Source organism: Grampus griseus, assembly GCF_964374135.1.
Source record: "Grampus griseus genome assembly, chromosome: 3".
Taxonomy (NCBI): domain Eukaryota; kingdom Metazoa; phylum Chordata; class Mammalia; order Artiodactyla; family Delphinidae; genus Grampus; species Grampus griseus.
This window is the reverse complement of record NC_139019.1, coordinates 124092882-124106181: the sequence shown is the minus strand read 5'-3', so window position 1 is coordinate 124106181 and position 13300 is coordinate 124092882. Positions and strand designations below refer to the sequence as shown.

Sequence of the window (13300 nt, the reverse complement as noted above, 5' to 3'; positions counted from 1 at the left end):
TTCCCTCTCCCGGTACCACAAAATGAAGACAGACAAAAACAGGTCTGTTTCCATCCCTTCATCACAGTGTTCAAATAAGAATCTTCTATTAGCATGCTCCTTCTATCCTCCAGTTTTCAGCCTCTCACCTTCATGGGTTGCTTCCTTCCCCTACTCCTTAACTGATCAGAATATGGGATTCAAAGCTAAATTTCCTGCCCTCCTGAGTACCCAAACTGGCAGTTTGTTTTCTAAGAAAAGTTTATAAGACTAAGTCACACTTTATATGTAGATAATCTTGAAAAACAAATGCTTCCCAATGTAAAAAGAAAACAGAGTTCATTGTGTTTGTTATTTCCTTATGTCTCCCTCTGTTTATTAGGGACAGTAAATCTTTGTTTAGGGACAATCCTTAATGATTTCATACATCCACCAGCATCAACATACCTCATATGATGGCTCCTACCACTTATTAAGTTCACAATTATTCACTGAGCCCCATACCATGTAAGACATTGTGCTAGAAGCTGGGAATATAATGGTGACCAAGCAGACACTGTCCCTGACCTCATGGAGCTCATAGTCTACTGGAAAAATAGACATTAAAACACGGAATTACAACACACGGTGTAGTTGACATTAGCAAAGATGCTACAGAAACACAGAAAAGCAGACCAATCCAGTCATGGGGTGTCAAGGAAAGAGGTCAGTATTCATGAGAACCATATCATATTCATCTTAAGTGCTATTCTTTGACAATCCAATTAGTTATTTTTATGATATTTATTTTATAAAGTATTATACAATGAGGGTAAAAGGAACAACTTAGAGGCATTTATTCCCAAAACAGGAAATCACAAGACAAATAACTACTTCTAACATGGTTTTAACACTATGTAAGGCCGTATATCAAAAACCAAATTAAAAACTCAAATATTTTCTTTGAAGGGATTAAAAAAAATCCATAACAATCAAGTTCGTTCCTTTATTAGTTTGGATTTACCTCCTTAAAACTTTTAAAGCACAATGGCCAACAGATATCAAAAACATGCTAGATTAAAAATAACAGGTTGAAAGCCACCCAAATAACTTGTTCTTCTTTCCAAAAGAGACCTGGATAATTTAAAAATCAGCAGTTTGACATTTCTCCAGAAAAACTGTTATTGAAAGTAAATGGACATTTGTATTGTGTTTAAAAATACTGGCAAGTAATTTACCTACCATATACACATGAGCTACATACATTAGAAGTCTTCTCAAATTGGGAAAAAAAAAATCATTAAGACAACAGATATAATTAACCTTAAAAAGTAAAAAGCACTACATAAATGAATTTTTAAAAAAAATTCTAGAAAATTATTTAACCTAAGAAAAGGTTCTGGTCATGAAACAAGTCAGAAGAAAATGACAAAGGGAACAGCAGAACATAAGGCAAAGAAGATGTTAACCCCCCTCCCCCCAATATGGTTAATGTGAAGGACCCATGTTAAAAACAAAAACAAAACAAAACCCACCAAAACAGTAACAACTATAAAACTTTACCAAGACACATAAGACAAAATAGTCCCTAAATAGGAAGACTCAATGCTGTAAAAATGACACTTATCTTTTCAGTCAGTCAATGTAAAGGAATTGCAAACACAACACAAGAAGATTTGTTTCTGAAACTTGACAAAATTATTATAAAATAAAACTATAAAAATAAATGATAAATGCATGTCTAGCCAAGAAAATTTTGCGAAAGAGTAATGAAAGAAGACAGAACACTGGAACAGGACAGCATGCCCAGAGATAAACCACACTATGGTCAAAGTACATGATAAAAGAGCATTTCAAAATGACATACAGATGGATGTCAATAAATAGTATTGAGACAACTTGGTGACAATTTGTAATAAAAAATAAAATTAGTTCCCACAGATTAAGATAAAGAACTAAACTAAGATAAACAAATAAATGAATAAAAGAATGAGAAGATGTGAACAATTATCCGAGCCGGGGTAGGGAAGGCTTTCCACAGCATAAAAATAATGAAATCACAAAAGTAAACATGTAGATCTGACTTAACAAATATGAAAAACCACGCAACAAAGGGTGTCATAATGAGGTGTTTCTGTTTAATGGATACAGACTTTAAGTGTGGGAAGATGAAAAAGTTGAGACAGATAGTGGTGGTGGTCCCACAACAATGCGAATGTACCTAATGCCAATGAACTATATACTTCAAAACGGTTAAAATGGTAAATCCTATGTTACGTATAAAGAGATAAACCATTTAAAATTCAAGCTGGGAAAAGTATTTTCATCATGGCAGAACTGATGTTTGCAAAGCATAATAAAATCTGCAAATAAAACTCATATACTTTAATATGAGCTTAGGCTACTATGATAATTAGCACATAATTAATTAATATCTCCTATGTATTTTATGAAAGCTTGTTTTTGTTAGTTTAGCTCCACATGATTCAATCAGCTCTGTTTATTGCAATAGCAGATAAAAGGAACTCTATGTACTGGGTGCTGATTTTAAGATTTTTAAATTGAGTAAGGTTTAGAGAAAATAAAATATTATTATTCATTGACAGGTATTCATGACTTAGTAAAGGCAGGAGAGATTATTTAAAACTAAGATCAGAAATATAAACAGGATTATAATTAAGGAATGTGTTACCCCCGCCGAACCCCATGCCTCGGCATACACCTAAATGTTATTAATGAAATTATATACATATATGTGTCTTGAGGATATCTTCACCAAAATGATTCTCAGCTAAACTACCTGCTTTACTTACCTGCTTTTCTCCTGGCAAGCCTAACTGGCAGCAAAACTAGCCTTTGGGAAAAATTACTCAACGCTACAGAGGCAGGTGGAGGGGGGGCACCTGCACGCCGGGCTCCCCCAGGCCCAGCGACTTCCAGTCCTTACCTTTCAGCTAAGGTTTTAAAACTGCACTAGGAGTTAAGCCTCTGCAGTGTGGGACGGGAGCAGAGTTTACATACTGGGAGTGAGACGTGGGACTGGCACTGTATATAAGGTCAGTACACACACACAGTCGCACTCTTCTCAGAAGCTTAACTCTCTGTGCCTCTCCTGGCTGGTATTTTACAAGCTGTTTTACGTGCCACCCCCGCTCCCCACCCCCACCCCGTCACTGAAAGTGAGCTCAAAATCTGTATGAGCGCAGAACCCCAATGTAGAAATCAATTTGCCCAACTGGCTTAATGTAAGAAAACTTATGGAAGGAGCAAATGCCCTTCTCAAGTCCTAACCTGCAGTAGCTAATCCTGGCAGCGTTGTCATACCTGACTCAGATACCAGCGGTACATGGGAGAGTCTGCTCCTGGCCCTTGTTAGGGGCCTCCGAGGGTAGTCTTCATTAGACTGCACGTCACAGCTCTCAGGCTGGGAGCTCCCCCTCCTGTCCTCACCTGTAGCCCCAGAGCCACTCCCATTAGTCCTCTCATCATGTGCTGGGCCTGAAGACCCCCCTGGTGGCAGAGTCCTAAAGGAAAAGGCGGATCTCGTACCATCCGGGCCATTCACAACACAGGCTCGGCTGGTTGAAGGACGTTCCTCATCAGAACACCTGCTAGTTCTCCTTTGGGATTCCTGGGGCCTGTGACAGCAGCATCTGGGGCAGACAGAACTCTCTGCATCTCCCTCCTCCATGGCCTCAGAGTCCTCTGACCCACCGGGGGAGCAGACACACTGCCTGGACACATCCACTTCTGTAGGGCTAGGCTCGGAAGAGCCGCTGCTGTTCACCGTCCTTACAAAGTCGGGGCTTTGAGAAGCAGTGCTGTGCGAGCTGGAGTTCCCCACTGTGCTGGCGGTGGTGCTGCTGCAGCTGGGATAAACATCCTTGTTTTTTTTCTTTTCAGGAATATCCCTAGCTGCTTTCATATCGGCTTTGATCTGCTCACTGGTGACCTGACAGCCTTTCTCACAGCTGCTTTCCTCGAGGGGAAACTGCTTCGACTGGCCCATCTGATGGGAGTTGTACCTCTTTCGAAGTGGAGTCTTGCCTTTTCCACTTACTGCTTACAGAAAAAGAAGAATGGCCCGAGGAAAAGAAAAGATTTCAGTACAAATTCTGGACAAAAGGCAAGAGTAAATCTGGAACAGGAAACAATGTAAACTAATTTTCCTAAAGTATAAATGGTGACCACATCACTCAGCTGCTCACAAGTTCTCTATGGCTCCCTAGTGCCTACCTGGTTAATACTCCTTAGCTCAGCCTTCAAGGCTTACTGTGACCTAACTGAAAACTAACTTTCCATTCTTGTCTTCCCTATAAACATTCTACACCCCAGTCCAAACTTTTCTTTGAATATATCTCTGCCTTATTACCTTGGAGCCTTTACTCTCATCAATCCTTCTGCTTTGGACCTCTGTCCAATCTCTTTTGCACCCCACCCCAAAGCAAGTGCAGTATATGCCCTGTAATATTGTTACCTATGTTTCTGACCTGACTCTTCAGCCAGACTACAGAGAGAGAGAGAGACAGAGAGACAGTGAGAGAGAGGGACACAGAGAGAGAGAGAGAGAGAGAGAGATATCAAGACTTATTCATCTCACCCCTCACAGCACCTAACACAGTACCTGGGGCACAGTAAGCCTCAATGAATATACAAAGGAATACTTAAATAATGTTTTGTCTGGCTGACAGAAGATCTGGTTTCTAAATTCAGAAACTAAACTTTCTAGGAAACATCAGGTTAGTCAGCTGGTCACATTACTTTTCCTAAATTTCAGTGTCCATTAAAGCTCTTTCAATCACAGTGTAAAGATATCTGAATTTCTTAAAAGGAATAAAATGAGAATTGAGTAATCAGTCAGTGGTTAGTAAGTTATTCCAAGTCTAAAGAACTGAGCTTACCATACACTGAAGTGTGTATATATTTCAGGTTCAGTGTTACATGTATACAAATGTATATTAAACATTCAGATACATTAATGAGTAGGGTACCCAAGGAAAAATAAGTAGACAATTTTAAAAAACCTCATCCTTTGCAGAAAGTGGTAAGCATACGGTTCTGGGAAACAGAAGGGAAGACAAGGAAAGAAGTATAAATCTAAAAGTTAAGAGAATTACAGTTTCTTGGTGAGGCAAATGGCAGAAGGTTGTTGACTGGATTTAAAGGGAGACAAGGGATTGTAAGAACATACTTTAGGACTTCCTCAAGCACCAAACTAGCCACCAACATTTGCTAAACACAACTGGACAGATTACCAACTGGGGAATGGTTGTTTTTCACTGCTCTGGATGACTCAGTTGTCATCTTTTATGTAACGCACAGGCCCCTTGCTAATCCCTGATACTCTGATGCCACAACTTCCTAAAGCCTCCACTGTGGGACTGACAATCCTCACATCTTCTCTTCCCTGAGCCCCAATTCCACAATATTCTTATTGTGCTGCACCTGCCCTTGATAGCACCACCCAGATTTTCCTCTCTTGCTTGGGCTGCTGCCTTTCTTGCCTCCTGTCACATTTTGTAAGGATATGTTAACTGCACCACAAGCTGTGGCAGGGACACCATTATATAAAGGCCAGTGTGTCTGTTCTCATGGTGACTGTCACTAACAGGTCAGAGTAAGACACAGTCTCTCACCTGATAATTCCCTGGACTGTACAGACTCTCCGGTTTTTTCTTCACGCTCAGAGAAACGCCGGGCACCATTCTTAGGAATCCAGACTTCTTGGAGTTCTAGACTGTCTTCCTCATCGTCACTCTCTGAGTCATGGACAGTAATTGGGGTTGGTTTTACTACACGCTGAAGACCGCTGGGTCCTAAAAGAAAGAGCACAGGCGTAACAGTCACTTTTTGCCCAACAAAGGGTCTCACTCAAAGTACTGTTTCCAGGGATCTGGGCTCAGAGATGCTTTGGCTCTATGCAGCCTCCCTGATCACTCATTTTAATGAGCATATACTTGGATAAGACACTGAAAACACGTTAATTCTAAAGTAAACATTAAGTATGATTAATATACCACCCAACATTATATATCTCTAAAGGAAAATTAAAGTAGAAGAGCATATGGCATCTCCCTTCAGGATCTTCACTGTTTGAAACAGTCACATAATCATCCTAAAAATAATCAAAATAAGAGTCATAATAAAAAATTTAAAAAAATAGAGTCATAATAATCATTTAAAAAATAGGCTAGATATTTTCCTAATTTTGCAAATGTATGAATGAAAGCAAAGCAAATGAAGATGAGCCTCTGACACCTATGGGACTGGTGAGAACTCTGCATTCTTTAATTAAGTATAGGTCTAATGCACTGGATGTCACAGACATGTTCTTGAAAGGCTAGATGCATGTTACAGTTTGCTTATTTGATTATATTTATGTCAAAAATGTTTTATCTTCTTGGCATTACACATTGTAAACCTTCAGCTCTTACAACCCACTTTTGACTGATATCTGCTCCATCAATAAAATGTAAGCTCCAAGGAACCTTCCCTGTCTTTTCCCTGTCACACTGTACAATGCCTAGCACAGAGCAGGCACTCAATAAATATTTGTTGAATAAGTGACTGCATCTGTAAGACACTTAAAACAAGAGTAGTTAAAGAATATGTTCAATTCAAAGACAAGGCAGCATCTGAACAGACCAGGAGTGAGAAAACTTGAGTTCTCATCTCAATTCTGTCCTTTGATCAGTAGCTGAGTGGTCTTGAGTAAATCATTCCAACTTTTGAAAGAATATTAGTTTCCCCATCTGTAAAGATGAAAGGTTATATTAGGTAATCTTTTGTACTCTATGACTCTTAGCCTGCCGTAAGTGACCCAGTGGCAAACTAGACTAGATCTTGGTCTGTTTATTAAATCAATCTCTCCACTGCTCCTTCTCCCCACCAAAATGAAGGGAGAGGACAAGCAGGATATTTAATCAGGGTGTTTATTTTCCTAGCTATAATTTGAGTGCTTGCTTTCTCCACACACACGCACACACACGCACAAATATGCACGTGTGTACAACAATATAGAAAGAGGAGTTGCTGCCACAGTTACAAAAAAATCAAAACCAAACTTTAATAAGACATGTATACACATGCGCAGCAAGAACATCAAAATGTAATACAGGCCTCGTCAAGAATAAGCAGCATGTAACACATCATTAGCTGAAATGCTGAAAAAAATAATCGTTCTCGGTGTTTTACTTTCTTCATTAGAGTCGGGCCTAGTTTTCAGAACCATGAACGTGGGAAGTCACACACTTTACCTGCTTGTTCCTCGTCGACGTCCACAGGAATAACTGCCTGACTGTGAGCTGGAGCCTCATGCTCACTCTCAGCCGTCACCTCTCCATCTTCTGGAACCATGTCTTCCATCTCGTTCAGTGCTTAAACAAAAATAATCACAGTCAAAATAAAACCAGGAGATGTCTAAAACAACCACAATGGCAGGCAAAACTGTGGCACCCTTGAGAAATGAACAGCCTCATGATCATTAGGCCCATTCAGAAAGAATATCATGTAATTGTGCTTCATTATGTCAACAACAATAAGGAGTGTCCAATTCTATAGGAGGGGAGATCACACATGGGAAAGGATCACTTGGTAGAGAAAGTCCATCATTTTAAGGTGAAAGCAGGGAGAAAGGCACCGCTGAAAGAAGAAAGGACCTGTTCATTCCTGAAGATGTTACCAGGGATGGCTTATGAGGCAACTGTTTGTCTCCCTCTAAGCTATTTGCCTGATGGCAGTGAGAGCCAGCTACTGGAAGACCTTACAATCATCTTGTAAGCAATTAGTCTTATAGTATCTGCCAGTTGAATCAGGATGCATTCATTGAGCAGGCAAGCTCAAATTGTGTATTTCTTTTCCTGCTCTCTAGAGATTGCATCATTTTTGGCTAATGTGTGGCAAGGATTATTAAACACTGTAAGTATATATTTAATATTTTAATATCACTCAAATGTTTTATTTGCATCTAAGTCTTCACTAGAGTTATTAGTGCCTATCAGTGAATGGGAACGTTTATATTTTCCCCAGATGATAAGCACAGTGAACAATATCAGACTGATAAGCTTCAATCACTTTACTACATCTTCTTAAGATACAACGGTCACTTTTCTACGAGGATCCTAAATAAAATAATTCCTGGCTTTGCCAGCTTTGTACAAGATTAAATCCAAATCCCTCAAGTCAGTATTCAACCCAGTACCCTCTTACTACCTACACCTAGGCTTGGGTTCCTGGTCCCAGTTTCAGTCAGGACAATACCAATACTGTCCTTTACATTTAAAGCTCGGCCAGGACCCAGAGGGCGGCAGACTGTGTTTACCCTGTGCACCACTCAACGCCTTCGGGTGCTCAACACTACTGCTGTGAAATCAACCAACCATCTGAATGAAATGAATAAACCAACACAGAAGAAAACAAGATCCTGTTCCAGAAAGAACTAAAGAATCTACAGAATTTGTAAGTAGACAGGACAAATTCATACAGTCAACAAAGAAACAAGATAAAAATATGAGTAAGCCAGAAAGATACCACTCAGATAAATGCCACTGGAATATACAGCAGAGAAGTCTGAGATTTCAGGGGGACAGTGGGGTTTGCTTTGGTCTTAAATATACACAACAGTATATTCCCCCTCATGTTTAGCCTCCCATCCCAAATTTTTGCCCAGCCCTAGCCCTCAATAACTACACTTTATTTAGGGCCAAAAAGAGAACTCACCTTGTTCGGAAACATTACATGATAAAAGCCAATCAATTTGCTTCTTTCATTCAACAGTGATTATGAACAGCGGCTAGTAATTAATGTGTACATACTCTATGTCTGGCTCTATGCTAAATGATCTTATATACATTACCATATTTATTTCTTATAGCAATCTTACGAGGGTATTACTACTAGCCTCATTTTTGCAGGTGAGGAAACTGAGGCTTAGAAAGGTTAGTAATTTGCTAGGATTTGGAATGAGGTCTGTTTCCAGAGCCTGCTACAATACAGGGATGATGAATAGATGGGAAATTTATAGTCCCTGCTCTCAGAGAATGCACACCTTCGAGTAGAAATGTTAGACACACAGAATAAGGTCAGAATATACTCATTAAGTGCTAGAACAGTCCAAGTAAGGGGGACATGGACAAAAAAGCAGCAGTTAATTCTCCTGTTCGACAGGGAAGGTTTCACTGAGTTGGGGTGACATTTCATATATACTAGGAAGCACGTTACATTTTCCAGAAGAGTAAGTAGCCCAGTGATAAAAAGAACAAGAGTTTGTGTTGAGATGAGGGTATGAAAGAGAAAAGAAAGCTAAAAAGGTAGTCTGGGTCCCAGATTGTGAAAAGCTTAGAATTGCTTCTTATAGGCAGAGGGAACCACTGGAACAGTACTTTCTTATATCTACGTGATAAGGTTTTCCAAGGCTGTTGAGCAACTGCATTTTAGGTTGCCACAACAACCTGTGGAAATATTTAATATAATATCTCAAGGTTATTTTAAACTAACTTCTTTAATTGTATCCATTCATTTGAATATTTATTTAGCACCTACTACAATGTGTTACTGTTCCTAGGTGCTAAGAAACAGTGGTAATATTCAATATCTCTATTTTCATGGAGCTTATTCCAGTTGAGGAAGGAAAAAAAATTTTTAATCAACAATAATGAAAATATCAGAAAATAATATCTTATGTAACAAAATTAAAAGAGGATGATATAACAGAATGAATTGGTGACAAAGTGGTAAGGTGATCAAAAGGTACAAATTTATAGTTACAAAATAAATATAAGTCATGGGAATATAATGTACAGCATGGTGACTATAGTTATTAATATGTATTGCATATTTGAAAGTTGCTAAGAGCAGATCTTAAAATTTCTAATCACAAGAAAAAAACGTTGTAACTATGTATGGTGATGGATGTTTACGAGACATCCTTACTGTGATCCTTTTGCAATATATACAAACACTGTCAATTATACCTCAATTGAAAAAAGAAAAAGATTAAGGTGGTAAGGAAAGACAGCTCTGAGGTTAACATTTAAGCTAAGGCCTGAATATCAAGAAGAAGCCAGCCATGCAAAGATGGAGGGAGGGACATTCTAGGAAGAGGCAGCAGTTGGCGACAGCTTGGCACATTCATGCATGGTGTGTGAGGTGGGAAGTAGCACAAGGTGAGGACAAGCCAGATCATGTAGCACTTTATGGCCCAAATCAAGAAACTGAATTTTTTTCTAAGGCAGTGCATAGCTACTGGAAAGTTTTAAGAAAGGGAGTAACACTGTCTGGTACATGTTTTTTAAAAACTGCCCTGGCTGCTCTAAGAACTAATTTTACTTTGAAAGCTGTTAAAACATTTAGGTAAAAAAGGTCTGGTGCAGGGCTTCCCTGGTGGTGCAGTGGTTGAGAGTTGGCCTGCCGATGCAGGGGACACGGGTTCGTGCCCCGGTCCGGGAGGATCCCACATGCCGCGGAGCGGCTGGGCCCGTGAGCCATGGCCACTCGGCCTGCGCGTCCAGAGCCTGTGCTCTGCAACGGGAGAGGCCACAGCAGTGAGAGGCCCGTGTACCACAAAAAAAAAAAAAAAAAAAAAAAAAAAAAAGGTCTGGTACAATGAGGAAGGAGAACGTAGATGGATTGGGGAGATGTTTTAGAGACAGTCAACAAGACTCGCTAAAGGACTCGATGTTGGGGAGTGTAGGTAGGTGCAAAGAAAGGATGATGTCTCAATAGATGTCTCTGGTAATTAAATGAGATGATGCTACCCTTGGGCTAGGGAAAATGCAAGTGATTCTTGGTTTTGATTTTTTTTTCTTTGTTTCAAAATATTTTATCATTGGGCAGTACATCTTTTTCAGAACAATTTTAAATTACAGAAACGATGTAAGCTATCTTTTAATCAAGTATCAATGTTTACTAAATATTCTGTTCAGGAGAAATGTTATTTCAGTTGTAAAAAAATCCTGTTACCAAATATAATCATAAACCTTAATGGATCTGAGCTATTTTAACAAATATATTAACTGGTCTCTTTTATATAAAACCTGATTCTAAATTTATAGCCTTCATTAACCATTATAAAATAAAAAAGTCACTGACATTTAACAAAATAATTTGCATGCAACAATTTCTGGTATCAGGAATAACTATTTAGCGGTTGACAAGTATTTGCCCCCAAATAGAAAACAAAATGAATCTACCGGGATTATTTTTCACATTGTAGCTGGTCCTCAGACTTCAAAAACAAGGATTTTCCAAAAGTCAGTGGTTTTCAACATAGGATTCCCAAACAGCAGCATCAGCATTACGTTGGAACCTGTTACAAATGCAAATTACCTGGTCCCACACATACCTACTCAGAGCCTTGGAAGTGAAAGCCAGCAACCTGTTCTAACAAGTCCTCCAGGTGATTCTGATGCACTCAAATTTGAGAACCATTGCCCAAAATTAAGTGCTGCAGAGCAATTTCACTTAGTGGTTACTTTGTGGAGGTAGTGGTGAGGGAATGGAGTGGCACCCCACTATTAAAAAAAAGTATGTGGGATTTGTTTTAAATCCAGATAGAAAATTAGTTAAATGATGTATAGGCAAAACTATGCTTTGTTGTTATAATTACTTCAAAAGTAATTATATTAAAATAATGTGGCAAAATGCTTTAGCAATTACAGAATCATGATTTTGACACATGGTAATGTTATGTTAGGCAATGTGAATTGTTAGAATATATGAACATCTCTTCCTGTTGTTTTACAGTGCTGCAAAATGAAGGTAATGAACTTGTATTTTCAGTTAATATAACTAGCTCACAATAAAGCATTCTAAATCTTAACACTTTTGGAAGTGCAAATCTAAGAAAGATAATATCCTTAACCAAATTACAGAATTTTGGTAAATTAATACAGTACTCTGTAAAACAACAAAAGCATATTTTTGTTGGAGTCATCTATTACCTTAATGATAATGTTCACTATAAAACACCATATTTTATTTCAGTGGTTTATAAGGCAAAGACACAACTTATACAAATTAAATTGCTTTTAAAATTATACAGTGCCCTTCTTTGATAGGCAATTACTTCATGCAAGCTGATTAAGTTAAATACAACAGAGTAAAAGAGTGAGTGAATCCGCTTCATTCCAGCGTTGGTCCAAAAGCTCATGCATGGAAAGTTTTAAAATTCTACATTAAGGAAACTCAACATGTGAATACCCATTTCTAAACTAAACTAAAGTAATATTTAAAATATTGTTATGCTTGTACTTAAAGAGTGGAAGCATCAATGTTAGTCATTTCAACTAACGTTATTTCCCAATGATCCCTTTCATTTTTAATTCCTGTACCACTCTTTATGTTTTTTCTGTTAGTTGTTTCTCTTTCTTTTATTTGAATTCTTTCCACCACTCCTGGTTTTGATCAACAGTCACATGGCCTTTCTCCAGGTCCCATTTTTTTTTTTTTTTTTTGGGCCATGCCATGTGGCTTGTGGGTCCCGTGGTCAACCCAGGCCACAGCAATGAATGCACCAAGTCCTAACCACTGGACTGCCAGGAAATTCCCCTGGTCATTATTTTTTATTTAAAAGGATCAACCTGACATGTATGTAATAATAAATGCACATAAACATATTGCCAAGTTGGAAAGACCCATGGAACCTAACGTTTTATGCCAATCTTCATTTCTCTAAAATTCTGCCACCATCTTTGGTATTCTTAGGCTTCCTCTTGTTGAAGCTGTTGAATTCCTCAATCTTGGCATTTATGTCACTAATTCCTTTGCTTCTCAGCATTTGAAAATATCATATTTGACAAATACTGTACCTCAAGTATTTGGTTTGGAGTCATGTCTCTCATCTACTGAACCTTAGTTTCAAATGTTAGTAGATTTAAGTTTCCATTGTTCTCTCTTAAATCAAATACCGTGTTCTCGTATAAGTTTTAGCTCCTGCTGCACCAATATATGACTTCACAGTGGAAGGCATCCTCCATTCTATACTGAGAAGCCAATGGCCATGTAACTTTCTAGTGGAGTCTATAATCTGTCCAGTACATCAACTTCAACCACAACTGGGTTTGTAGGATTTGAGGAGTTCTGCACTGCAGCTGCTGTAACAGTTTTCTATGAACGGTTGGGTATTCTCTGAAGTCCAGATCCTTATGATGGCACTCAAGAACAAGGCAAAGAAACAATACCTGACCTCACTCCCCCCTCCTTCACCCCTAGCACCTGCTGGCTCTGCACTTTTGTTTTTGTATTTTAGGAGGAGAGATTCAGCCATAAGTTTGAAATGCCTAAGAGTACTCATGTGGAAATTAAAAGTATGAAATTGGATATAACTGCAATTACTTTAAAAAAT

General features: G+C 38.6%; 1 protein-coding gene across 5 annotated transcripts in view; it reads right to left on the bottom strand.

The window, feature by feature from the left end:
* The window catches only part of FBXO38 (F-box protein 38), a 52234-nt gene that overhangs the window by 10107 nt on the left and 28827 nt on the right, over positions 1 to 13300 (bottom strand). Inside the window, exons 13-15 of one of the 5 annotated variants that reach the window (XM_082652133.1) lie at positions 7215 to 7334; positions 5595 to 5774; positions 3283 to 4020 (exon numbers count right to left, since the gene is read on the bottom strand). In XM_082652133.1, the coding sequence (XP_082508259.1) occupies positions 3283 to 4020; positions 5595 to 5774; positions 7215 to 7334 (1038 nt within the window). The remainder of the gene's footprint in view (positions 1 to 3282; positions 4021 to 5594; positions 5775 to 7214; positions 7335 to 13300) is intronic. The other 4 variants (XM_082652135.1, XM_082652134.1, XM_082652136.1 and 1 more) reach the window with 4 other exon arrangements.